Genomic DNA, 25,527 nt, shown 5'->3' with positions numbered 1-25,527 from the left:
TTGGAAGTAGCTTCTGTACTTTCTCCATTCCTCCACTGTCTTTTTTTAAATCTCTAATAGTAGATCCAGCTCTTCCATAGGTACCCGCACTCTCAGTTCTTTTTCAGTCATGAGATCAAGTGTCTCTTGCACATCATCAGGGAAATATTCTACTGCATCCATGTAGAGTACCTGAAAAGGCAACAAGAATTTTTTCTGTGCCATCTTTCTATCACAGCAAGAAACGTGGTAAAAAAAGTAAGTAGATAGGCAACAACTCTGTAGCAAGAACATAAATATACACTTCTTTGAAATAATACAGAATTAGTACTTCTATAGTGACAGACAGGTAGATGCTTAATCAAGTGATTTCCAACTTTCACTAAATAACTTTACTTAAAAAGATACAACAGAGGCCAAGAGGCACTGGAGCATTTGCAGCATATATGGACATTACTTGAGGAGTTGCAGGTGCTCCTCAATAATTTTCTATATTATTAACTACATACATTTTGTTTTGCCTGTATATTTCTGGTACTATCATGCTCATGATAAACCACAGTCTGAAAGACTCAATCACTTCTAGATCACACAGGATTTATTATTGCCATGCCTCAATGCAATGCAACACTTTTGTGTTCTGAAACACAAACAACACTGACTACTGACCATGATTCCATTTCAGATGCATCTCTTATTTGCAGAAAATCTTAACAGTACCTCCTCACCATTTTCTCCTTTCATTTGCATACAACTCACAACAACTAATAAAGTCTAACTTTTTTTTTTCAAATACAGAACTTCAAAAATTAGAGTATAATGACAGGTTTACATGTTTTCAGTGCTTACCTTTGCCCAAGGACAGTTTTGAAGGGCTTTGTAAAACAAACCTTTACTTTTTTCTTTTTTTCCTAGTGAAGCCTGTGTGAGAAAAAGAAATGTTCATAATTCAGTGCAGTAACAGCTGAAATAATGAAACAATTACCTCTGATATAAAGAAAGGATTGCTGAAAAGCTCAGAGTTCTTCTGCTGAGGAATCCTTATTCCTATATCTTGTAGTAGCTATGCAATTTGCCACATTACACTGGTTACACTCTTCAGACACCTTAAAGGACTTTTAGGGCTTTACTTGTATGACAAATAATAGAACAAGAACTCACAGAAAGAACCTCTGCCGAGTATTTCAGTTCAAGTCAGTACCTTTGCCTAGATAATAATGCAAGTGTGCAGATTATTAGCCAAAATTTACATCTGATATGCTACCCATACACTGCACAAGAGCATCTTTGGTACAGTGGAGGTGATAATACATTAGTTTTATGCACTGAAGAGATCATGCACGTACATGTTCTTACTCAGCAGAAGCTTGGTAAGGCTGAACCTCCTTACATATAAAAATGGATATGACAAATTAGTATCTGTCTGGAAGGCATTAAAACTTCTTCCTCAAAGTATTCATTTAACTATGTCATACAAGTACAGAGCACAAAGCTATCATGAAGTTTAGAAGAGAAAGGCAGCAGAGGTCAGAGTGCTGAACAGTCTCCTTAGCTTCGGTCATCCCAGTTACAGGTAGAAATAATTACACAATTTCTGTGAAGAAATCTTTTGAATTGAAATACTTGAAAAAACACTTAATAAATGTGATTTTATGGCAAATCTAAAAAAGCACTAATTTCAAAGTACTGAAAATACATTAAATATTTTGTGACCTTTGGAGAAGAAGAGATCTTTGCTCGTGAGTTTACCTCTTCTTTTGTTCTGACTACATCAGTACTGTTGCTAAAAATCAGCAACTGCTTCCTTGTCAAGTCTTAAAATATAGAAATTATTTTTCACATTACTGATACATTGGTTGTAGATACTTGTGCTGTTCTGGTGCAACCAGAATCACAGAATCAACTAAGTTGGAAAAGACCTCTGAGATCACTGAGTCCAACCTGACATCAGCCTGTCAACTAGACCAGGTGGTGTTAAGTAACTGCCACATCCAGTCTCTCCTTTTACTGAACAGCAATGCATTTCACTCATCCACAGGAAACCTAGAACTGCACACGAATCTTGTGCAGCTCTGCAAAGAGCTTTCTATAACATTCTGCCTTTGCATTCTTCACAATCACAGAGGTTGGAAGGGAGCTCTGGAGACCATGCGCTCCAAGCCCTCTGCTCAAAGCAGGGTCAGCAAAAGCAGGCTGCTCAGAACCACTTATAGTTGATTTTCTGAGTTATCTCTACGGACAGAGAAGACATTATCTCCAGACAACCTCTTCCACTGTTTCATGACCCTCACAGTAAAAAACCTTTTTCTCATGTCTAAACAGAATTTGATATATTTCAGCTTGTGGCTTTTGCTTCTTGACCCGTCACTGGGCAGCACTGAGAAGAGTCTGTCTGCCTTCACACCCTCTCATGAAGTATTTCTATACACAGTATGATGTTCCAGGACCCTCCTCTCCTCCAGGTTGAACAACTGCAAGTGGATGTTGTCTGTGTGGACTTCAGTAAGGCCTTTAGATACTGTCTCCCATAAGATCCTCCTAAACAAGTGGCTGACGTAAGAGTTGGATACACAGACAGCAAGACAGATGGAAAGCTGTCTCAAAGTCGGGGCCCAGAGGGCGGAGATCCGTGGAACAAGTTTAGTTGGAGGCCAGTAACTAGCAGTACCCCTGGGGACAGTATTGGACCCCCTGGGTCCAATGTCATTTAACATGTTTGTTAATGACCTGGCCAATGGTGCAGAGTACAGCCCTCAGCAAGCTCGCAGATGACATAAAACTGAGAGGAGTAGCTGATACACCCGAGGGTCACACTGCCTTCCAGAGGGACCACAATGGGATGGAGAAATCAGCTGACAGGAACCTCAAAGATCAACAAGAAGTGTAAATTCCTGCAAATGGGGAGGAACAAGGCCAGGCACCAATATATGCTGAGGTCTACTCAGCTGGAAAGCAACTTGGCAGAAGAGGAACTGGGGGTCGTGGTGGACACTAAGTTGAGCAGTGTGTCCTTGCTGGAATGAAGAGCTAATGGTATCTTGGACTGCATCAGGCAATGCACTGCCAGCAGGTTGAGGGAGGTGATCCTGCCCCTCTACTCAGCACTTGTGAGGTCACACCTGACATCCTGCATCGAGCTGCTGGCTTCCCTGTAAAAGTCCAGCAAAGGGCCACTAAGATGACACTGGCATTTCTCCTAAGAGGGGAGGCAGAGAGAGTAGGGACTCTTCAGCCTAGAGAAGGCTTGAGGGCTGAACTTATACGTATATATAAATGCCTCAAGGAAGGGTGCAAAGAACAGGGAGCCAGACCCTTTTCAGTGGTGCCCAGTGACAGGATCAGAGGCAACACACAAACCAAATCACAGGAGGCTCTGTCTGAATATCAGGAAACAGGTTTTTACTGTGATTGTTACTGAGTACTAGCATGGGTTCCTGGAGAGTTATGGAGTCTACAGGAGATATTCAAAACCTGTCTAGATACTGTAGTAAACAACCAGTTTTAGGTGGTACTGCTTGAACAAGATGACCTCCAGAGGTCCCTTTCAACTTCAACCATTTTGTGATTCTGTGATTTTAAAAAAAGGAGGATCTAGATTTGACTGAAGTATCAAAAACCTTGTAATTTCCTTTCAGAACCACAAAGTAGGTCTAAAACATAAATAAAAGTAATCTTTGCTGATTTTACTCACATAAAAAATAATACAAATGTTCATCCCTACAATTTACTTCCTCTTTTCTTAAGATTTTCTCCCCTGACAACTTACCTTTATATTGTAAGATTGGGTGGAATCCATCTATTGACATTTTATGACATATTTTTATCTATGTAAGATGACAGACATAGTAACTTGCCAGCATCTGTATTAAGACTATACTGTCAAAGCTATTACTCCTAATCCATGTGAATTACATTTTCCTTAATATTCCCTGCAATCATTACCAGTACAACTCACATATATCATCTTGCAAATCATAGAGGCATGGCAGCATTTAGTATTCATTTTTTTTATATACGATTGCAGCTGTGTTCATGAGAACTCCAAATACAGTAACATAAAACAACACTGATAAGTCTTCATCTTACCATAAAGTTCAAATACATTCTCCACAGCAGTGGACAATGGGTACCATTTTCACTCTGAACTGCGTGTTCAAATAGAGCTACAATGCGATTTGTTAATCCAGTTTCAGGAATAGTACAATGTACTTCACCAACATCTGCCCTGAAACACAAAGAAGAAACAAGAGTTCTTTAAACCCAAGCTCAGGGACCATATCCAGGTAAGAGAGGGTAAAGAACAATGTACTGTCTCTGTTTGCAGCACTGTATATAGCCAGGTTTTTGTAATTCACACTACAAACTCTGCATGTTATAAACCATATTTTTAGCACTTGCTAATATAATCAACACATTTCTAATAGGAAAATTAATTTAAAAAATAAGTATTTTTGTGAAAATTCTGTTAGCATGGTCAAAAGTAATTTCTTTTTGAATATGATAAACCACTATCATATGACCTTAAAACATCTTCATTCAAGATAATTTATCATTCTAAGCTTGGCATAGCATCTCAAAACAAATTCAAGTCTGGGTCATCCTGTTATCCTTGTAAGGCCATACACTGGTCTTCAGTCCAGGCCAAAATTACAGCTCTGGATCTCAACCATGATTACAATAATAATCTTCACCCAGAGATTAAATCCCCTACATTCTAGGCACAACACAAAGCAGGTATGTATTTCTTACCAAAGCACTGATTTCCATCTACAGCCAATACAGACTGGCTTGAGCTTGAAGAAACAGCCTGGAGCACTCATGGCAATGTCTCTTCTGTCTGTGTGCACTTGCTTAGCCTGCCAGCTTGTCCCACTCACCATTAACACTTGGCTCCTAATCTGCTTCTTTTTTCAAAGGTCTTTGAGGTTATTTGTCCTCTCATCTTGACCTTTGCCCCGAGGCAAAATTATGAAATCTATTCTGCACAGAATCAGATATTCAAAGCCTTGTACCTAACACTGACTTCCACATGTTCCTGTTTTACCTTTCATATTCATTCCTTCATCTGAATTCCATGCACGTAAACAAGCAGAAACACGAGTCAGAACAGAAAACAGTCACATATAGCACAGACATTTTCTTAGTTTGTCACAACATCACAAAACATTAGTTTTATGCATGACTGACAGGCCACTTATCTCCCTGTTGCAGTAGTTCAGCTCTGCTCTTGCAGCATCCAATTTGTCCCTTGCAAATATAACCTACAGGAAAGGCTACACTAGCAGCAAAAAATCTGGAAAGGAACTCAACGTCACAGAGAAAATCATCATTCTGAAATTTTAACATCAGTTTCCAGTAACAATAATGAAAACCTATTATAGTGTGAATCTGTAATTAACAGTAAATTGAAATCCAATCCTCCTTTACATTTGATGCCTGTAGAATTCTTACTGCAATTTAGAGTGACAGCTCAGGAACGTCACTATCATGTATGAATGCCTGTTGTCAGTCTGTAGCAATCAAAGCAGTGGATGCTCCCTCACTTCAAAGTATATTGGTAATTATGTAATTTCACCAAGTATGAATATTGTAAGCTTACAGCTATCTAAAACTTGCAGATAACACTTTACTAGAAATCTGTTGCTACGTGCAAACACAACCAATCAAGTCGCCCATGTTATTAGAGATATGTAGGTAGCAGTGGATATGTAGCTCCAAGCAACAAGTACACAACAGTTCAGAGACTAAGCTCTAAGAATGAACACATAACTTGTTCCCCACATTTCCTACCCTTTCCTCCTTTCTCAGGAGCAAAAAAATCACAGACCACTGCAAATTAGAGGAATTTCCAGCCTCTTCTATCTAGCAACAGCCCCGTATGAAAATTAAACTCTCGAGGACTCACTATGGAAACAGATCTGCCACAACTGTATTCTGTGATCCAGAAGTAAAGTACAGCTGCCAGCTGAGACAGAAACTGCAGCATAGCTCTGTATTACACTCCTTATTGCTGTATTACACTCCTTATTGCTGTAGCATTATAATGCAGCAGTTTCTAAGCTCACACTGTTTACCTTGGCCATCTACACAGGCTTAGTTATTTAAAAATTCTTTAAAGAAATGTGTTCCACTCTGATGCCAGTAGCAAATAATCAAACAAAGCAACATACAATCTGGTCCAGTAGAAAGGACATGAGGGTATCCCCCTAGGGCTTTGACTCTATTCAAGATTCTGCTACTGACTCCCTGTTCAGCCTTGAACAAAAAACCTTCCCCAGTTACAGCTTCATCTGCAAAATAAGAACTACGATAGCATTTGCTTTCTTCTATTAAGTTATCAGACAGATTTAAAAAAGCATAATTGTAAGGATCTGCAAGCTATTACCTCTGGACTTTCTCTGTGAGTTTTTTTCTCAGCTGCTCTGCTTGGATTGCAAACAGCCATGGCTCTAAAGAGTCAGTAGACCTTGTGACATTATCAAAAAATCTTCGTGCTTTGCTAGCACTGTGAGACTTTCTTTGTATGTGGATGTATGACCTCCAAAGAGACTGGTTGCTAGGATACCGTTTCAGAGCCTCCGTTAGTGCTTCTCGCAGAGGATTCAAAGGATAAACACTAATTTTCATGTGAAATCTCAGTAAATTTGTATGCAGCAGCATGACAGCTTCAAGAGCACTGGGAAAATTTTGAATGCAAAAATTCTCTCCATTTTTTTCACATTTCTGTGGACCAGAAGCTTGAAGTTTTTCTGAAGCCTGCGTGTATATAAGTACTGCAGCATCAATCCCAACAGTCAAATACTGGAACAGTGCATAACAACCAACCAAGTTAACCAGCTGATCAGCATCACTGACCTGATCCTGATCAGAAACTGGTGTTTTACTTAAATAACCTTGCAGTGCATGCTCATATGTTTTACGGGCTTTCAAGACATTCACAGATAACACTTGTCCACTGTAGGGAACGTATGGTCCACTTTCAGTCAATTTGGTCAATATATGAACAGCACGTGACATAACAGCCCCTTCTGTACTTTCTAGCAGTTCCACTTCCAGCTGAGCATAAAGCAGGCTGAGGCTGCAGAGGTGGGCACTCTTCAGTCCTCCTGTCCCTGCTGTGCAAAGAGCTGTATCAAACACCTTCCTGGCATCATCTGTGTTACCAAGCAGCCATTCTAGGTAGGCATAGAGTTTCCAGAGAGTAAGGTTGTTTCGGTTGTCAAGTGCTTTAAGGAAATTCTTGGCCAGCTTTTTACTCCTCCTCCCTTGTGCTTTTAGCTTCTTTTTCTTTTTTGCTTGGAGACATTGAACTACCTGCAGTGTAAATAAACAGAACAAATTTTGAGAGGGATGGAAGAAGAGAAAAAACCTCACAGCAATTTTTTACTTCATTACTGTGTTTTGTTTTCATATTGTTCCATATTTTACCACCAGCCAGATCTGCTGCTATTGAGTACTCTAAGTAGTCACAACTGCCTGTTGTCAGCTCCCTCCAACACAGCCAAATTACACACATTTATCATTCTTACTTCTGCTGCTGACATTTAGTAATATCAAATTTCACTCTTTTAAAAGGCCAACTGCTCAAATACAGAGCTGCTAACCTGTAATGACTGAGAAAAGGAAAACAAATTATGCAGCTTATGACTAGCAGAACTAAACCCAAGTAGCTTTTCACAGCAGGAAACGTTCCGACAGACAAATCTGAAGACTGGATGGGAAGATTAAAAGGTAAGAGGTCTTCTGGTCAGATAGTGCTGAAGTAAGAGACAGGGATCTTATCCATAAGGAAACACAACACCAAACTTTCTTAAGCATTAGGAAGACAATCTGGATTCTCTGCCCTTCTGTGGGTATTTATTAGAACAGTTTTACTTGAAATCCATATTCATGGAATCATAGAATGTTAAGGGTTGGAAGGGACCTTAAAGATGATCTAGTCCCAACCCTCCCTGCAGTGGGCAGGAACACCTCCCACTGAACCAGGTTGCTCAAGGCCTTATGTAACCCAGCCTTGAGCACTGCCAGGGTCGCAGCAAGTGATAAGATGTGATATCCTTCAATAACACTCCAAATGTAATTTGTATAGGATGTAAAAGTTTCTTGATTAGGTGCTTGTATTATGGTATTGGGGATTATTCACTTAGTAGAACAGTTTGGTAAAAATACTTTATTGATTCACTTTTCCCTGTAAAAAAACCACTTGCAACCATTCCTGTCCAGCATATGATGTATCACATAATAACATTAATCCAAAACTTTAAAATAGTTTGCTGCATGTATGCCAGTGCATAAGATATATTGAAGAAAAGGGTTTGTTTCTTTGCCTTTTTTTTACGCCCCCATGCAATCTTAACTGGCATTTCCTGATTTGAATACCTAGCCCTGCAAAACAATTTTCATCAATATTTATTTTAATTCAATATAAACATTAATAGAGAATAAAGCCACACATCACAAAAGTCATTATATGCAGAGTCCTCATTACCTTAGATATTTCATACTGCAACCAACAAATAGACAGATTAGATTTTTCCTTTCCTGTAAATATCTGGAATAGAACATGGAAAACATTCTGTATGAACTCCTCTCCTTCTTTACAGTGGCCTATCTGGCGTCTCCCTCGTAGCATCGTGTCCATATGACCAATACTGCTGAATCCAGAAAGTGGAAAATCAACAGAAGTCAGTGGTTTATCATCATAAAGCACACTGTCAAAGATGTTATTTTCATCCATGGCAATATAGAGACCGGAAGGAAAGAGTTTACTTGTACATGGAACTCCGAGGAATTGCAAAAATGAGTACAACAGTTGACGTTGAAGATTTGGATTCGAAAGACGGATTAAAGATGGTCCAAGATCATCAAATAACACCTAAAAAAGTCCAAATTAAAACAAACTCCATTAACTTAGGCAATCAAATAAAAGCAGTAAATCTGTAACTTTTGTAATAAAGGACCTTTTCAAGTCAGTAAGATTTAGAATTACTATTAAGTGGTATGAGAATGTCATTCAAATTAAAACGAGAGAAGTAAAACAACAATATGGTTTTCCAGTCAGACTGTTACTTTGCTATGAAGAGATTTCCAGACCCTTGAGCAGCAAAGACCTCCACAGAAAACTTACACAATGAAGGTCTGAAAGATATTACTGGTTTAGGCCATTTAACACATTGTGATTTGAAAATCAATGACTATTTCCCAAGGGGAAAAAAAAAAATCCAACTATCTGACTTAAAGGCAACAAAACCTTGGTTTATTTAACGCATGTATCTTCTTAATCACAAGATTTCTGTGACATTTCCACAAACAGATGACAGGCATCAGTGAACAGCAGAGACAGACTATTTGCCTGCAGACTTTCCAAAGTTTACCATGAGTTTCCGATGGATTTCAGAAGTCTCAGTGCAAAACGTCAGGTAAATTTTGAATTTCAAAAAAAAGATCTTTCTTCCAAATAAAGAAAAGTAATACTCTTCTAACATATCCACTGGCAATGAATTCAAATTAAAGGATAATTAGTCTTATCATCTCCCCTTGTTTTATTATATCACAGTGACCTGTCTTTCTGGATCTTCACAATCTTCTTCAGTTTCCTTTTTGGTTTTGTCTGGCCTCCAAGGTAACCAATGCCTTGCTTCACGGGAATGTTCAATATCCAACCAAATATGCCACTTGGGGCGAGTTTTATCCTTTATTTCTTGATCTTCATCTATCTCTTCATCATCCTCATCATCTAAAATCAAACCAAGACACACACACAAAATTATTAAAGAAAAATTAGTTCACCAAATCCAAAGGTCAGACGCGACATACAATTTAACTACTTTAACAATTTAAACAAATACAGTGTTAATAAAAAAGACACAAGACAGAGCTGAGAATTTCCACATGACAGTTCTGGGGTTTGACACCAGCTCTGTAAGAATAAGAAGTTTCCAAACTTTTTGAAGCTCTGAATCAATGTCAAGCACTCGAACTTACTCATAGAGGAGAAAACACTGACAGGCTGTGGACAACTTTTATCAATAGCAATTTGCAAGCAACAGCCAAGAGTCAGTCATCTTTTTGTGCAATGTGGGCTCTTCATACCTAGACATAAAATCTCAAATATGCTCCATGAATACTTGTGTGCATAAAACATTTTGAGAAAAACACTGTATGGAAAAAGTAGTTCTTTAAAATTAAACACTGCAAAACAAGCTTGGATATATTGCTTTAAAATACCTGGTATTTTCAATATTTTCATTAATGTGCAATTGAAACAACACATGTAGTTAAACACACACACAAAATGAAGTGTTTAACCACATCAACTTTTATGATAATCTTTCTGGATTATTAGATAAAATTTGCATATTTTTCTTGTGACAGCAATATATTAATTCTGTGCAGAATCTGTAGGCTAAAGAAAAGCTTGTAGAGATTTTTCTGATTTTTCTTTCTTCTCGTTGAGGAAAAAGTAGCCTTCCAAATTTAATGGTTGCTTGTGCTTTTTTTTTAATGAAAATCAAGCCATTTCTACACCACCTCCACATTCTTGATCCTGACATTTGCCATTAAATAGGTGAAACACTGCCAATCCCAGTTCTTAAACTTCAGGTAAAACAAACAGGTGGTTGCAAGATTTTTACTTTCTATATATTTTTTGGGATCAATAGCCTTTCCCTTAGTCAGCGACTCTATGAAAAATGACAGCATTTCCATGCTCTAACCAAAGTTTGATAAAAGCTGGCAGTTTCAGTGATCACACTTGACTGTAGATTGCACCTGAACTTCTGGGGTTGACACGTAAGGGAAAAAGCACCTGTATGAGCCAAGGAAATTCCATCTTAATCCAGGGACAGGGGAAACACATGATCATCTTTCCTTTGTTTACTAAAAGCAGAGCCAAACTTGCTTCATTAGAGTTGCTGCAGCAGTAGGAACAGCAAAAGCAGAGACAGCTCATCTTCGGTCAGACACATTCTAGTCTCCTACTTCCCCTCACAATTTATCTGATTGAGAACTAGTCCTTGACATAAAGGGAAGTGCTGTAGACCAGAAGACAAGGTGAGACTAAGCAGGAGGGGAACATTTTCTGCATCCCTGCCCACCCAGAAGCACTCCAGGCAAGTGAAAATGCAATTCCTTCATTTTATGCATCACAAAGAGAAAGGAAAAGTTTTCTTCCTATTTCTACTATATCTTTGCTTAAGAAACTGAAATCTGATTCTAGAAATAGAATCATTAATCCTTGAGGCAACTACCATCTAATAATATAATTCCACCTCATCTACCAATATGATGAAAGGGTCTTAAGTAAAGTAGATTCCTTTCACTTTTGGTGGGTGTGAATCTCCATTAACACCACACCTTTGCCTTTTCAGCACAGAGTGGAAGATGTGCCATCCTCTGCCTTAATTTTCATCCCAGGAAGAACAGCAATATTCCATAAACAATACAGTACAACATTCAACACATACTATTGCCTGTAAAGTGTGACACACATTATCTTAATCTCTGTAAATATTTTTAAAAACTTGTACACAAAAACATGAGAAGAAAAAGCTTATATCATTCTAATCAAAATGTTTAGGAGAACATACAGACATAAAAGTACACATATTGACACACACATACCATCCTTAAGAGCAACCCATCCACCCTTTTCTTGTTGGTGCATCCATGCTTTCCAGCCTCTTGCTCCTTTTTCTCCAATTCGTGGTTCTCCACTATCCCAAAAGGGTTCAAAGAATTCCACCTGTTGTTTCAGGTAGGGGCAGCCAAAACAAAACATAGAGAAAAATAATTTTTACTGCTGTACAAATATCACCTGAATCAAGTTAGGTTTTCCAGACTGTACGAGCACCTATCTGGGTGCAATTTCTGTATCTGAAGACTTTCTGCTTAAGAGTCTGAAGAAGACTGCTGCTTAAGATTGAGCAAGGACAACTGAGTACTTCAGTTACACTTGTGGCACATAAGGACTGTCATCAGCTCTTATTGTGATTGTTTTTAAAGGTATTAGGCTTTAAAGATAGCAAAATATTTTTGCTATAATAGCCTAATGTCCTATACGGATCCTTCAAGAATAAAGATCCAAAGTCCCCAAAGTGTGGCTTTCAGATCCCAAATCTCCCCTCCTCCCTAGCTTCCATAGAACTATGAAGATTTTGGCTAAAGGAATGGTAACTGAATCACCCACCTATAGTCAAATCAAAATGTTACAGCTGAACATTAATATGACTGGACTAAGAACAAGAGGAGAAGATCAGTAAGGCCCTTCATTTCTCAGATTTCAGGGTGGTCAATAAGGTCGGGGCACTTTCCAGTGCATCAGAAGTCTAGGGTTCTAGTCCTGACTCTGTCACTGCCTCTTTGCCATTGGTCATCTCTAGATTCGTCAATTCCTCCCCTGTTTTGTACATCCTTAGCTCTAATGACCATCTCTCTCCTATTAAATGCTTCTGCTGAGTACCAACCCTTGGTCTGGACAATGAGATGTGACTGTTAATACAACTATTAACAATAAAATTCACTCTAAGAAAAATCAAGCATCAACACATCAGAAAATGCACAGCTTACAGCAACTGCAAAATCTAATTCTGCTCCTCATGGATTTATTCTTTGCTGCAAGTGAGAAAGTGAACTGTGAAAACAGTACAGAAACAAGTAATTCCAGACTGAGTCATAATGCTTCTGCAAGAGAGCAGAATGTGTGATCAGCTGTAAATCTGGCATTTTCCTCTTTTCAAGAACTGCACTTTCCAACCAAAACACTGCGCTTTTAAATCAAGGTTCCTTTTCATCCTGCTTTAAGATTTTTTAAATACTACAGACAATCTTGAAGTTTTTCAAATGACTGGAACTATAACTCTGTATATGTGTATCTGTGCAACTATATCAAATCCCACATGATAGCTATGACTGAACTCTAAAATTTTGGCTCTTTAAGAAGACACCACAATTATTTAACCTTTAAGATTGCTTCATTTGTGGGTAACAGCACTAACAGAACAGAAATGGAGTCTCAGTTGTGGTTTCTGGGAAAAAGGTGAGATAATGGAAACAAATTCAATTTTTGTTCTCTATGGTACCCCGGCTCCCTACCACTCCTTAAAAATGAAACAATTCCTAACAGTTCAGTGGGATGATGCTAATGGTATCGAAATATTAACTTACTTGTTATTACTGGGGCACATGCCCAACATTCTCCTGAGCAAATTAAGAGAAAAGCAATTTTCTACTTCAGCATTTAACATTTAACACAATATGCTGAACAGAATTACATGGGTTAAATAAAAGGCACTTGAAAGCATGAAGGTGTTCCTAATGTAGGCATCAAATTAAAGAAAACAAGTAACAGACAACCTAAGAAACTTTTGCAAGAACTGCATAGAAGAGAAAGATTTTAGGTCATCTCAGATTTCTCCATCAACAGTAACAAAACATCAGCATTTCTGAGGAAAAGAAGCAGGGCAAGTGCTAACTAGACACAGACATAAATCAGCTAGCTCTATTTTTCCCTGTTTTTTCTATTTTTATTTTTTCATCTTTAATTAGAAAAAAAAGAAGACATGAAACGACTGGTTATCACACTTGAACTATATACAGCAGAAACAGCCGTTTGGCCTGCAGTTCCAGAGGATCCACAGGCATTTTTTCCATGAAAGCATCACCTTGAAGAATCACTAAGTTGTTATCCAAAATATTTCCCTATGTCCTTAAAAATGCATCAACATTTTCCTGGTACAGCATTCTCTGTAATACATAAAGACCCACGCCCATTTAAATGGAAATTGCTACCTGTCCCCTTGTTGGCAGATCTTTTACGCTGTCAGGTTTAAAGAAGGTGAAGTCAATCAGAGCCTGAAACAAAGACACTGCTTTCTCAGAATGGCCAGCCTGTCTCAGAAAGTGGCACTGCTGAATAAATATAGCTGTAAAGTAAAGAAGATAAAATTTTAGTATTTCAAATTAACTTTGTTGAAAAATATTTTATTACAGCCCACATATACAAAATACATACATGAAGGGCTGTAGTGCATAACTGTTTTAGAACAGTATCAAAATCCAAAACACAGGGAGCAACTAGCACAAATGCCTGTCAAAACTGTCACAGCTAACTTTAAGACTGCCCACTTCAAATATACCAAAGCAATGACTTTTTATTCGTGCTAGACATGCACTGTCCTCATTGATGAAAAAGATAGAACCAACGGTCCCAATTTCAGCGTATTCAACATCTGTCAGTAGGTCACATCCCTCTTTGAAGATGCTGGGTGTTATCACAATGAACACAGTAGGTGATAACTACAAAAATCCTCTTTACCTCAGTTTTGCAGGATATAGTAACATTGGTAATATGTTGGTAATATATAATTTCCATTCCAATTGTCGTTCCCTTTTTCTTTACCTTTATATAAGACCTGAGTTAAGAGTATTACTGCTTAAAAGTAGAGAAGAGTTCTAATGCTTGCTCTCCAACAAATTTTATTTGTAGTCACTGCCATATCTCCACTGCATACTGAGCCTCAGTCTCAGCTCGAAAAGGGGAGCAAAGCCACAGTTTTTCTAGTTTTGCAATGAGAGTCTTAAATGAAAGAACTGGAAAATAACAGGTATTATAAACACCGCTGTTACCAGGCAGCTCAAGAACATTTCAGAGATACTTAATCACTCCAAATTACACTCCAGTCTTAACAAAAAGAGGCTGTTCAAAAACCAAATTGCTTTAAATCATAATCTTAACTGGCTTGCAAAAAAAACCCCAAAACCCATAAATAAAGACTTAAATAAATCAATGACAGCTTTGAACCCAGTTCTTCAAAAACTTTTTTCTTCACTACATGCACAGGTTTTGGAGGGTTTTAAACAATCAAAATATTTATGTGTCTAGATACACATACGCAACAACATAGTTTAGAATCAACTGCTCCTAAAGATCCTGCTATTTTTAATAAGAAGTGGGAAAGGATTTAGTCCTTTCACCTGTATTGACATGTACATCAGATATGTGCACATAAAAACTTGAATTCAGCTAGAATATACAAACCAAGCATTTAATCCAATATTTTTCTGCAAAGTCAAGGATTGTTTCCAGAAACAGACTCTGAGATTTCTGAAGATATTTAGACAACTAAAACACTTACTAAGTATATAACAGAATCTTCCAAAGCGTTTTCATCAATTTAGGCACTGCATTCAACTGACACTGAAAAAGCTGTCCTTTCCTAGTCTTAAAGCTTCAAAGAGATGAACTTTGATTAAAAGAGTCTGGATGTAGAGAATATCTCACCAGGATTTGCTGCCAAACTGGTGCCAAAAATAAAGTACAGCATAAGATTTTCTGCATTATAAAAAAAGAAAACAATATTTGAAGAAGTGCAATGATCAGCATTTTCTTTGTGGTAAAAGCTGAAAATAAAATTAATACATACTTAATTCAGTCCATGATCCTAAGACACTTCTGCAGTGACCTGACTTAAAAGATAAGGAAGGATGTTTCTTCCCAACCAGTAGGTATAATTTGAAAAATAGGATTCCCTTTACACAGCAACATTTGAGAATGCTTTATCTTTATCTGATTAACAATTCCTACTAATTTTTTATAAATTTTTAACTCAAAATTTATGTAAAAGCTGATCTATCATTTTAAATTCAGTTTTACCTTTCTTAAATCTCATGTTTAAAAAAAAAAAAATCCACCTATTCCAAGTAGATAGTGCTGTGTACTGACTTGAACACTAGATGGCACAGCGTGCTGCTACTTAAAATTAGATCTCTTATGCTTTGTCCTTAGCAAAGGTCAAAGGTTGAAGATACAAGCCTACTGTGTATCTATACTGCTACTCATCATAATTCATCTGTGAAACAATCTATCTTGAAGAACAGTCTGCTAATCTTCCTAACCATCAGTTAAAACTCAGCCCAAAAATTATTTAGCTGAGTCATTAATAAAGAAATCTCAAATTAAGAAGTCTCCCACTGGAATTTTCTCTACTTCAATTATATGAATTCCAAAGGGGAAAAATAAAATACTTGACAATGTTCATAAAAAATTACTATAGGCTTAATACAGAACAACAGGAAGTTATCTGTATTTCTGTTCCACTCCTGAAGTTGAGTTTTCATTTTAACCTATCTATGGACACTGCCAGAAAAAAGTACTTTGAAAAACATCAACATAATATTAGCTACCTAGTTAAAGGAACTCTATTACAAAAAAAGTAAAATCTCATAGCAGTTGACAAACAGTATTTAATGAGTCACATATGTTCAAATGCGTGAAGGGAAACAAAATTAAAGAAAAACCTTCCTGTATCCAAAAATAGATTCTGAATAAAACATTTGCCCTGAGAATCATTTATCGTGGTTAGTGTACAAAGTGACTGAAGTGTTGGAAATCAGAGACAGTGGAAGCAATTAGAAGCTATCAGGCTGTATAATATCCACCTGCCAGTACAGGATCTTTCCTTTGCAGCACTTTTTCCAGTGCTTGATCCAAGATGAATCAGTCAAAGACCGCATGAGATCTGAACACCTGAAACTAATTTGTAAACCCCACATCTCAATCTATAAATCCAGACTGGACACTGCATAACAGACAGCAACACTGCTCAAACAGCAGTTACAGGACTCTGATAAAAACAAGAGGTCATGCATTTTAAAAAATGGACTCTTTCATCATAGTCTATTGTAGATCGAAAAAAAAATTAAAAGAAAAAAAAGGCAAAAATATTCATGATGACATAAATATTCTGCCCTCCTCATTGTATTTTTTGATTAATAATCACAATGACACTTCAAGGTAGAGAAGCAAAACTGAAACGGGATAGGCCATTTAGCTCCAAATTAAATTTAAAGACCATGCCAGAACTAAGCATGAACTCATTTCTTCCCTGGATCCACTCCAGCATCCTAACCATCTGACTAATTTTCCTTCCACGGATAATTATATAATAAAGTGGTAGATATATGCATAGAATAAATACAAAAGGCATGATCACATGGTATCACAATTCAGAATTCCCCATTTACAAAATGGGATGCTCAAGAAAATTTCACATCAGACTTGCCATGTCCCTTCTCTTTTCTAGATTAAAGCAATTAGCTGTAAAACTTTTGAACAAGAGGTAATTGCGGGTTTTTTCACAAGCCACCCTTTCAAAAGCACATCCCTCAGCTGTTGGCTGCAATTCTCCAGTCCTGACACTGCAGTATAAACCACTCAGCACATTGGACTTTACTGGATGCTGTATCATAAACTCTCCTGGGGAAGAAAAAGATCTGCTATATCCATATTTGGTTGGAATATCTCCTTTAATTCTCAGCTAAGAAATCAGGATGCCAGGCATTCTAAAGAGAAGAAAAGCTTCACACAACACAAAAGAAAGTCTATTCTTAATGTCATTAGCTCCTATGAAGACAATCTGACCATAATATGAAACAGAAAGAACCTTACCCAGCATGGCTTCTTCTGTGCCAGGCAGCAGAGGATGGGATACCATGCTGCCATCCTGTACAGCTGCCAATGTTGTCAAACATTTTCCATAGAGACTATTGATTTTTGAAACAGAAAAGGTAGTGAACTGGCTTTGACAGAACAGAAGGTATTTCTTCCACATCTCTGGATTATTGGGATGTAAGAAAATTAGTTTCTGCCATTCTTTGATCAAAGCTGGTGGTTCCCAGAACTCTGCGCAAAGCTTCAGCCTGGCAAGTTTCAGATCAACATTACTGGGATTACTTTCAATTGCCCTCTCTAAAATAGCCAGTTTCTTTTCTAAGATTAACTTGAGTGATTTTCTTCTTACTTCCTGCTCTCCCATACTGGCATAAGGGCTAGGTCCTCTCATTAATTCATCCTAAAACAAAAAGAAAAATCATTACAACATTAGGAAGAATCATCACTAGAATCACATGATGATTTTTGAGAAGATGAGTTAACAGCTCAATCTTCATCAAAAGAAGATATACAGTCCTAAACAAATGAAATTACAATATAATGTTCACGTATTTATTACTTATAATAAGCAACAAGGTCTGTTAGGACACATACCTGAAAAGAAACAAATTCCATCCAAGCATTAATATCTCTTGGGTTTTCTCTGACTTTCTTGTTATATTCTTCCACTTTTGTCATTAGGATGGGGTTCATGTTTATCCTAGGCTCTTGAATTGCTTGCTGTGTACTTACAGACTCATTGTCTGCACTCCTGTGCCCTTTTCCTCGTAGCCATTCTGCAGTTGATGGATCATAAATCCCAAGAGGATTTACCTCCGTTGTGTCAGAATAATCATCAGTTTCTGCTTGGGAAACTGGTATAAAAGCAGGTGGGTCAGATGGACAATCTTTATTGCAAACAGGAATCCCATCTATGTTCAGCATCTTCACATTATTCTTGGTAAAGTAGCGCTCAGGTCGAATCTGTACTTGCTTCTTTTTTGATGCAGAACTGTCCCAGGTTATACACTGTTTCTTTGCATCTATGCCAAGGCAGGACTCTCCTCTCCTTTTATATCTTAAAAGCGAAAATACAATTAAATACACATCAGAAAAAACACCTCCTTTTTGAAAGCAAGCATGGAAGAAGCGCTTTCATTCAAATTGAACCAAACATATGCATAGACCTTCAAAAGTTTAAGAACCTGGTAACTTTCTGCTTATTTAAGACTTCAGTTTATGAAGTCTTAACATGCTAATTTATGTCTTCACACTTTTAATATCATACTAAGCTTCCTCTGACTTCAACAATATCTGTCATACGCAAGTAGAAGAAAAAACTTTTTTTTTCATATCATTGTAAGCCAACCTGAAGAAAGAACAACATACAACACCATTTAGGGTTACTTATTTTAAACTGAAAATTAGACAGCATTAGTTTAGCCCAGTAATTTCTTCCTATGTCCCTAAGCTTCTGTCCATTTTATATGCCAAAAAGTGGACAGGGGTGTGAAAAGTCCACATTCATAAAGGTCAGAGTAGTCCTATGTATCAAGAAAGGAAAATACCGCCTTCAAATATTACCAAGAATGTAATTTCAGTGGCAGATATAGTGATGTGTAATGCTAAAATACTACTTTTCATCTCAGAAAACAGCTGATAATCCAAAGGTGGTAGAAAATTGAAATTAATCATAACTGGGCAATTTTACTGCAAAGGTATATAACACTACAAAAATACAACTCATAAATTCTCCTTCCTCCAAATAATTATATACAGCATTATTTAAACACAGTAATATTATTTAAATACAGAAAAAAATTTTCAGGAAAATGAGGAATTGTGCATACATGATGCTCGGGCCAAGTGCAAGCTCCTTTAGATGGGCTTCTGTGTTAATGCGGGGAAATGTTCTGAAGGGTCATCATAGTACCAGTAACTAAGGATGTTGAACGTTCAATTTCATCTATACTAATTTGAAATGTAGCATTGCATAGGACACAACACACCTTTTGGAACAATGTCTGGGTGACTGATCTATCACTGAATCTGTTTGCTAAGAAAGTACCTGTACCTTTCCTTTTATTTTTTTTTTTTTTTAAAGGTTATCAAACTAATCAGTACCCTCATTTCCCTTTCAGACATAGAAAGAGAACAATAGAGACCAAAAGGGGTACTCACTCAAAAATGATCTATAACATAACCTGGGATTCCTGACCTCAAATCATGCCTTTGAATCTGACCCATTCTGCCACCACCAGATGGCAGTTCTACAAAGTCACATGCCTGCAGTTTGCTACATAGAGAATGCTTTTAGAAACAATAAAAATCATGCACTTTACATCCATTGTTTTATGCTATCTTTTGCCTTTTAAAGTATTATCCAAGAACCATAGAATGTTTTGAGTTGGAAGGGACCTTACAGATCCAATCCCATGGACAAGGACACCTTCCACTAGATCAGGTTGCTCAAAGCCCCATCCAACCTGGCCTTGAACACTTCCAAGAATGGGACAACCACAACTTCTCTAAGCAACCTGTTCCAGTCCCTCACCACCTTCACAGTAAAGAATTTCTTCCTAATATCCAATGAAAACCTACTCTCCTTCAGTTTAGAGCCATCAACCCTTGTCCTATCACTACACGCCCTTGTAAAAAGTCTCTCTCCATCTTTCTTGTAGGTCCCTTCAGGTACTGGATGGAGCATTCTCTTCTCCAGGGTAAACACCCCCAGTTCTCTCAGCCTTTCCTCACAGGAGAGGTGCACCCTCTATAATCAACTTGGTGGCCTCCTCTGGACTCACTCATACAGATCCATGTCCCTCCTGTGCTGGGGACCCCAGAGCTGGATGCAGCACTCCAGGTGGGGTCTCACCCAGAGCAGAGCAGAGGGCAGAATCCCCTCCCTCGACCTGCTGGCCTCGCTGCTGTTGATGCAGCCCAGGACACGTTTGGCTTTCTGAGCTGTGAGCACACATGGCCAGCTCATGTCCAGCCTCTCACCAGCACTCCCAAGTCCTCAGCAGGGCTGCCCTTGATCTGTTCATCCCCCAGCCTGGATTGACAGCAGGGGTTGCCCTGACCAGGTGCAGCACCTCACACTTGTTAAATCTCATGATGTTTCTATGGGCCCACTTCTCGAGCTTGTCCAGGTCCCTGGGGATGGCATCTTGTCCTTCAGGAAAGTCAACCGCACTGATCACCTCGGTGCTGGCAAACTTGCTGAGGATGCACTTGATCCCTCTGTCCATGTCATTGATGAAGACATTAAATAGTAGCACTGGTATCAGTACAGATCCCCAAGAGACACTTGACATTGGCCCAAGGGCAAGTCAAATTCTGAAATAAACTATGCAGTTGTCTTTTCTCATCTTCTATATAAAAATGTCACAGCCACACTCAAATTAATGAATCACAAGATAGCAACCCTGATAGTTTAAATACCAATAGAAAACAACACTTGGTACCTTGCTATGTCCCCACGATACAAGGACTTGTAGGTCCAGTTTCCAGGGTCTGGTTTCTTGTCTATTCTGAAGGTGTCTGCTGTGAAATCCTGGACATCATCAAGCCAAACAGAGCGACTGCTGGTAAGATTTGATGTTTTCTTACTTAGACTGCAAAAATGGAGGAGCATATTCTAAGTATGTGTGCACATATTTGGCATTTACAAACCCCAGGAAATATTACATTTCTGTAGTTCATAACTAATAATTTAATAACTAATAATTTAATAACTAATAATTTAATTTTCTCAAAGGCATGCTACATGATCCACTATCTCACAGTCAGTCCCATGCTTGGAAAAAAACAATTAGAAATACACTAATCAGACCATCAAACCAAAATACTCCTTGCACTTCCAAAAACTGAATTTATAATTGGGAAAGATAAACAGATTTAACAAATCAACCCTATCAATTGCCTGGCAAACTATAACCCAAAAGCTATGTATTACTACTTCTAAAATTTACTTTCGTCTTAGTAAGATGTGACAATTAAGAAAAAGAGGACAATCTGTAAGAGGATTAATTACACTGATTAGCTGTAATTCCACCCATGCATTTGATAAAACAGTGTGCATCAAAGTAGTTTCTGGTTTACAATTATACAAATGAATTTAAGGGGAAATTAACACCTGCCTCTGAGCTGTCGACAACTAGGAACTTCCAGTATGAACTCATAGTACAAATACATGAGTTTTAGAGTCTTGAGATGTTTTCTAAAATTTCACAAGGCCTTTCACATTCAGAGCAATTTTGTGGTTCAGATTTCAAAACCAGTCTCTTGAAAATTCAAATTCTCTCAGCACCAACAATTTATGGAAAGAAGTAAAAATAGACACCATGAAAGAATTTCAACACTTTCACTTAAGCAAAGCATAGGCTGGTTGGCCCAATGTAGCAAACAGTTTACGAACCAGGCCCAGACACCCTTCCAGCAAAAACGAGTCATGGGACAGAGCAGAATGATTTTAGCAACCAAATGATTTTTACTGTCCTTCCTGACAGGCAGCATAATAGTCACTACATCCCTTCATCTCCACCAACTACACAGGACTTTAGAGCTCCTGGAATTAACAAAGTAGATCTAACAAAATAATTTCAATTGTTCAAATACCCTTATAGATGTACTACAAGCAGGAAGTATGAAGCACACACAGCAATAAATGCCTGCATATAAAATGTTAAATCATACAACAAACTTTGTCTTAAAAAAATCATACAACAAACTTTGTCTTAAAAAAAAAGAAACATTAACTCTGTGGTGAGGAAGTTATATTACATGGTAAACCCAACCATATATTAAAAGTTCTGCACTAATTAAGAATGTTTAATGTAATCCCACTCCAAACTCTCCCAAAAGAAGATCCATGAAAGGAAACAAGATGCTTATAAAAACTTGACATATGCCTCTATGTGTCTTTAAAAATTTATTTCATTACCACCATATCATGCTTTGATCTGCACAACAGTACTTCACTGAATATTTTAGTCACAGTTTTTCAATATGATTAAACAAGTGGTTCTAAATCTATTTTCTTTGCTCTGAATGCAGGCTTAGTCATATACAGCTTAGAAAAAAATGATCAACTAGTGTTAAGAATTTCAGCTGAAGAGACAAGTACAGGAATTTACATCTTGCACAGGGGTAATAAATAGATATATACTTACTTTGCTGCTGCTTCCTTTTCACCATTTCTGCCACTTCCTTTGTTCTTGATGTGCTTACTGTCCACATCCGATTCACTGCTACTGAAGTCTCCTTTGGTCCTTTTTGTCTTCTTATAGTGGTGATGCTTTTTCTTTTTTTTTTTCCTTTTCTTACTTCCCTGTTTCAGACTCTCATCTGTATCACTTTCTCCTGACAACTCAGATCTTGAAGAAGTCCTGCTGGGAAAAAAGTACATACATCTATATATTTATCGAGTAGTAAAATTGTTAAGACATAGCACCATAAAAAGTTCAGAACCTTTTACCCTTTACCTTTACTTTCCCTGTATTTTTTAGAGAAAGTAGCAGTAACAAATACAATGAAAGTGATATAAATCTATATTAAATAACAACTATATTTTTCAGCTGCTGGAATTACTGACAACCAGTCTTAACATTTTAATTGTCAAGGAATTTTGATGTGTGATCTGTATAAACATCAATCTGTTATCACTGCCAAAGTAAAGAAGATGACTGAGCTGATAAAATTTCCTAACTTCACAAAACAACTTAGGTCAAGCTAAAAGACTAAGAAATCTTTCAGGTGAGCTGTTTCTTTATGACTTCTCTAAGAAATATCAAAAACACACTTTTAAAATCACTTCCAGATTAGAAATCCAAATCTCACCAATCAAAGTACAATATTTTATGACTACTGAACTAATGTTATCATATAATATAATAACACTACATGCAACAGACAACTAACTGAGAGATCACAAAAAAAGGACACAGTTTTGGCAAAATACAGATATACCACTGTATATACCATGTACTCCCATACTTAATAATCAAATGAATAATGGAGGTCTTCTCTATCCCTTCATTAAAACACAACCTCTTTTTAAACTTTTTTTCTGCAATCTTCCAATGCAAGAAAGGAGTGTCAAATCTCAGTATTCCTAATGTATCAATAAAAGAAACTGCAGCATTTCAGAAGTAAGGCATCTCAAGTAACAGCCTTCACACCATTTTTTTAAAGGACACTAAGAAAAAAGTAGCCATAGAAGAACCATTAGTAGGCCTTTAAAACACAGGCACACTCCTGCAAAACAAAAAACCAAAACAAATCCCCCTAAAACCACCGAGTTGGAGCAATTAGGTTTTTATGGAACTGAGATAAAACTGATTAGTTTTTATTAATCCAAGTACCCCAGCAATAGGCAAAAAAATAAAAAATAAATATGGTGGGTTTCTTATGTCATTCTATCTGAATGGTAACGTGCAAAATCCCTAGCTTTATGACATTAAGTTCTGAAAAGATCTGAAGAAATATATGCAGAATATAGGACAGATAAACAGAACACTGACTGCATTTCAAACACACAATGCATGTAAATGTAATGTATTAAAACTAGTTCTTCAGCAAACGTGGCTGCTAAAAGATCATTTTTGTAAAAGAATATAATCAGTCATTTCAATGATCAGCATGTTCTACAGCCACACAACCTGATACATGTAGTATTTCATCAGTTCACATCTTCAACTTTTTTTTTTTTTAACTAAAAAACTCAACTCTGAAATGTTGATTTCTCTGGTTTCCACAGAGAAACCACAAAGATGATGCCTAATCTTTACATTACTTCAAGGGTCACTTAGGACATTCAAAAGCTAATGAAGAATCATGACTGCTCGGTTCCCTTGCAATTCCAAAATAACAATGATTTAAATGCAGCTCTGAGAAAAAGAAAATTGGAATGTAATTGCTAAAGTACAATTTCTCATTATTTTAAGTTAAAGGACATGGAAGCATTATTCATACTTTAATACATGACTCAGTTCAGGCCTTTTTAAATAGTGAACAGTAGAATGAAAAGCAGCTTTTAGTTCCTGATTTTGGTCTCATATAACAGAAGATAAGCAGGACAAAAGAAAGAGGTTATTTTAAAAGACACTGAAGTACAGTCTACCTTTTTAGTGGTGATTTTTCAGGAATGAGACTGGCAACTTCTGTAGTGCGCTGGTGCAGTAATAGTGCATCTTCTGTAGAGAAGCTCGGGTTACTCAACCAGTCTAATTCTGCAGGTAAAGAAAAGTGTGAGATCAATACAAATTAGCTTGCTATGCTTTTTTTTTTAAGTTGGGGTTTAATACAGTCAGCAGACAGCTCAATTCACAGCAAATGTCACTAAGTCATGTGTGATAATTGAGCACATTGGAAAGCAGCTCATGAAATTTCCATTTAGTATATTTTATACACAGCTCTACACTTTAAAAAAAATAATCTGTCCAATATTAATTTTTACCACTTAAAAATTCAAACTTTATTTTTATACTCTATAAATTTATGTTATGCATAATAAGACCACCTACTATATAATGCATTTATTATTATGTTACTTATAATATACATTTCTTTTAATACACTATATATAATATAATACAGAAATATTTACATAAAGACTGAAATTAAAGAAACTACAGAAAGGCATAATTAAATGAAAGATATACTTAATGAATGCAATAAAATCTACACGAACTAACAAAAGTGTACTTTACCCACAGTACAGGAAATATTCTTAACATGATTTTATGGATAGGAACACTCACTGCTGATAAGAATACCCAAGTGTTTTATAGAAGGTCAAAACGGGTCAATTCTCTAACCACTGAAATACCATTTGACTTTTCACTAGTGTGAAAGAAGGGCTATTTGATGCTAATTTTGATACATTAGTTAGCATTAAGCATTCTGCATCTAGATCTCAGCCATTTCAGTCATCAGATAAGATCAGATACTGACAGGAATCAGAGAGGGAATTTTTTGTCATAATTCTAGTGATATTACAAGTTCTGTAACAATTTTCATAGAGATTTCATTTCTAGAATTCTTTTAAGTATGTGAAATTTTCCTCACATAATAAACAACAAAAGTTATTTCACATAAGTACAGAATTTAACAGCAGC

At 37.1% G+C, this 25,527-nt stretch overlaps 1 protein-coding gene across 1 annotated transcript; it reads right to left on the bottom strand.

Annotated features, from left to right (window-relative positions):
- Positions 1-6: 6 nt before the first annotated feature.
- On the bottom strand, positions 7-24,658 carry NRDE2 (NRDE-2, necessary for RNA interference, domain containing; the record flags this gene model as incomplete). Its single annotated transcript, XM_027902428.1, has 13 exons — positions 7-171; positions 829-900; positions 4,066-4,204; positions 6,365-7,293; positions 8,468-8,854; positions 9,540-9,715; positions 11,602-11,722; positions 13,768-13,901; positions 17,426-17,828; positions 18,023-18,485; positions 20,875-21,024; positions 22,582-22,800; positions 24,531-24,658. Coding segments are annotated over 13 exons (3,447 nt in total), but the record flags the coding sequence as incomplete, so codon positions are not given.
- Positions 24,659-25,527: the final 869 nt, after the last annotated feature.

This window comes from Empidonax traillii, unplaced genomic scaffold (genome assembly GCF_003031625.1).
Source record: "Empidonax traillii isolate 1590-97213 ecotype Southwest subspecies unplaced genomic scaffold, ASM303162v1 scaffold874:size323092, whole genome shotgun sequence".
NCBI classification, from domain to species: domain Eukaryota; kingdom Metazoa; phylum Chordata; class Aves; order Passeriformes; family Tyrannidae; genus Empidonax; species Empidonax traillii.
Note: the sequence above shows the minus strand (reverse complement) of the source record. Positions and strands in the feature narration are given on the sequence as shown.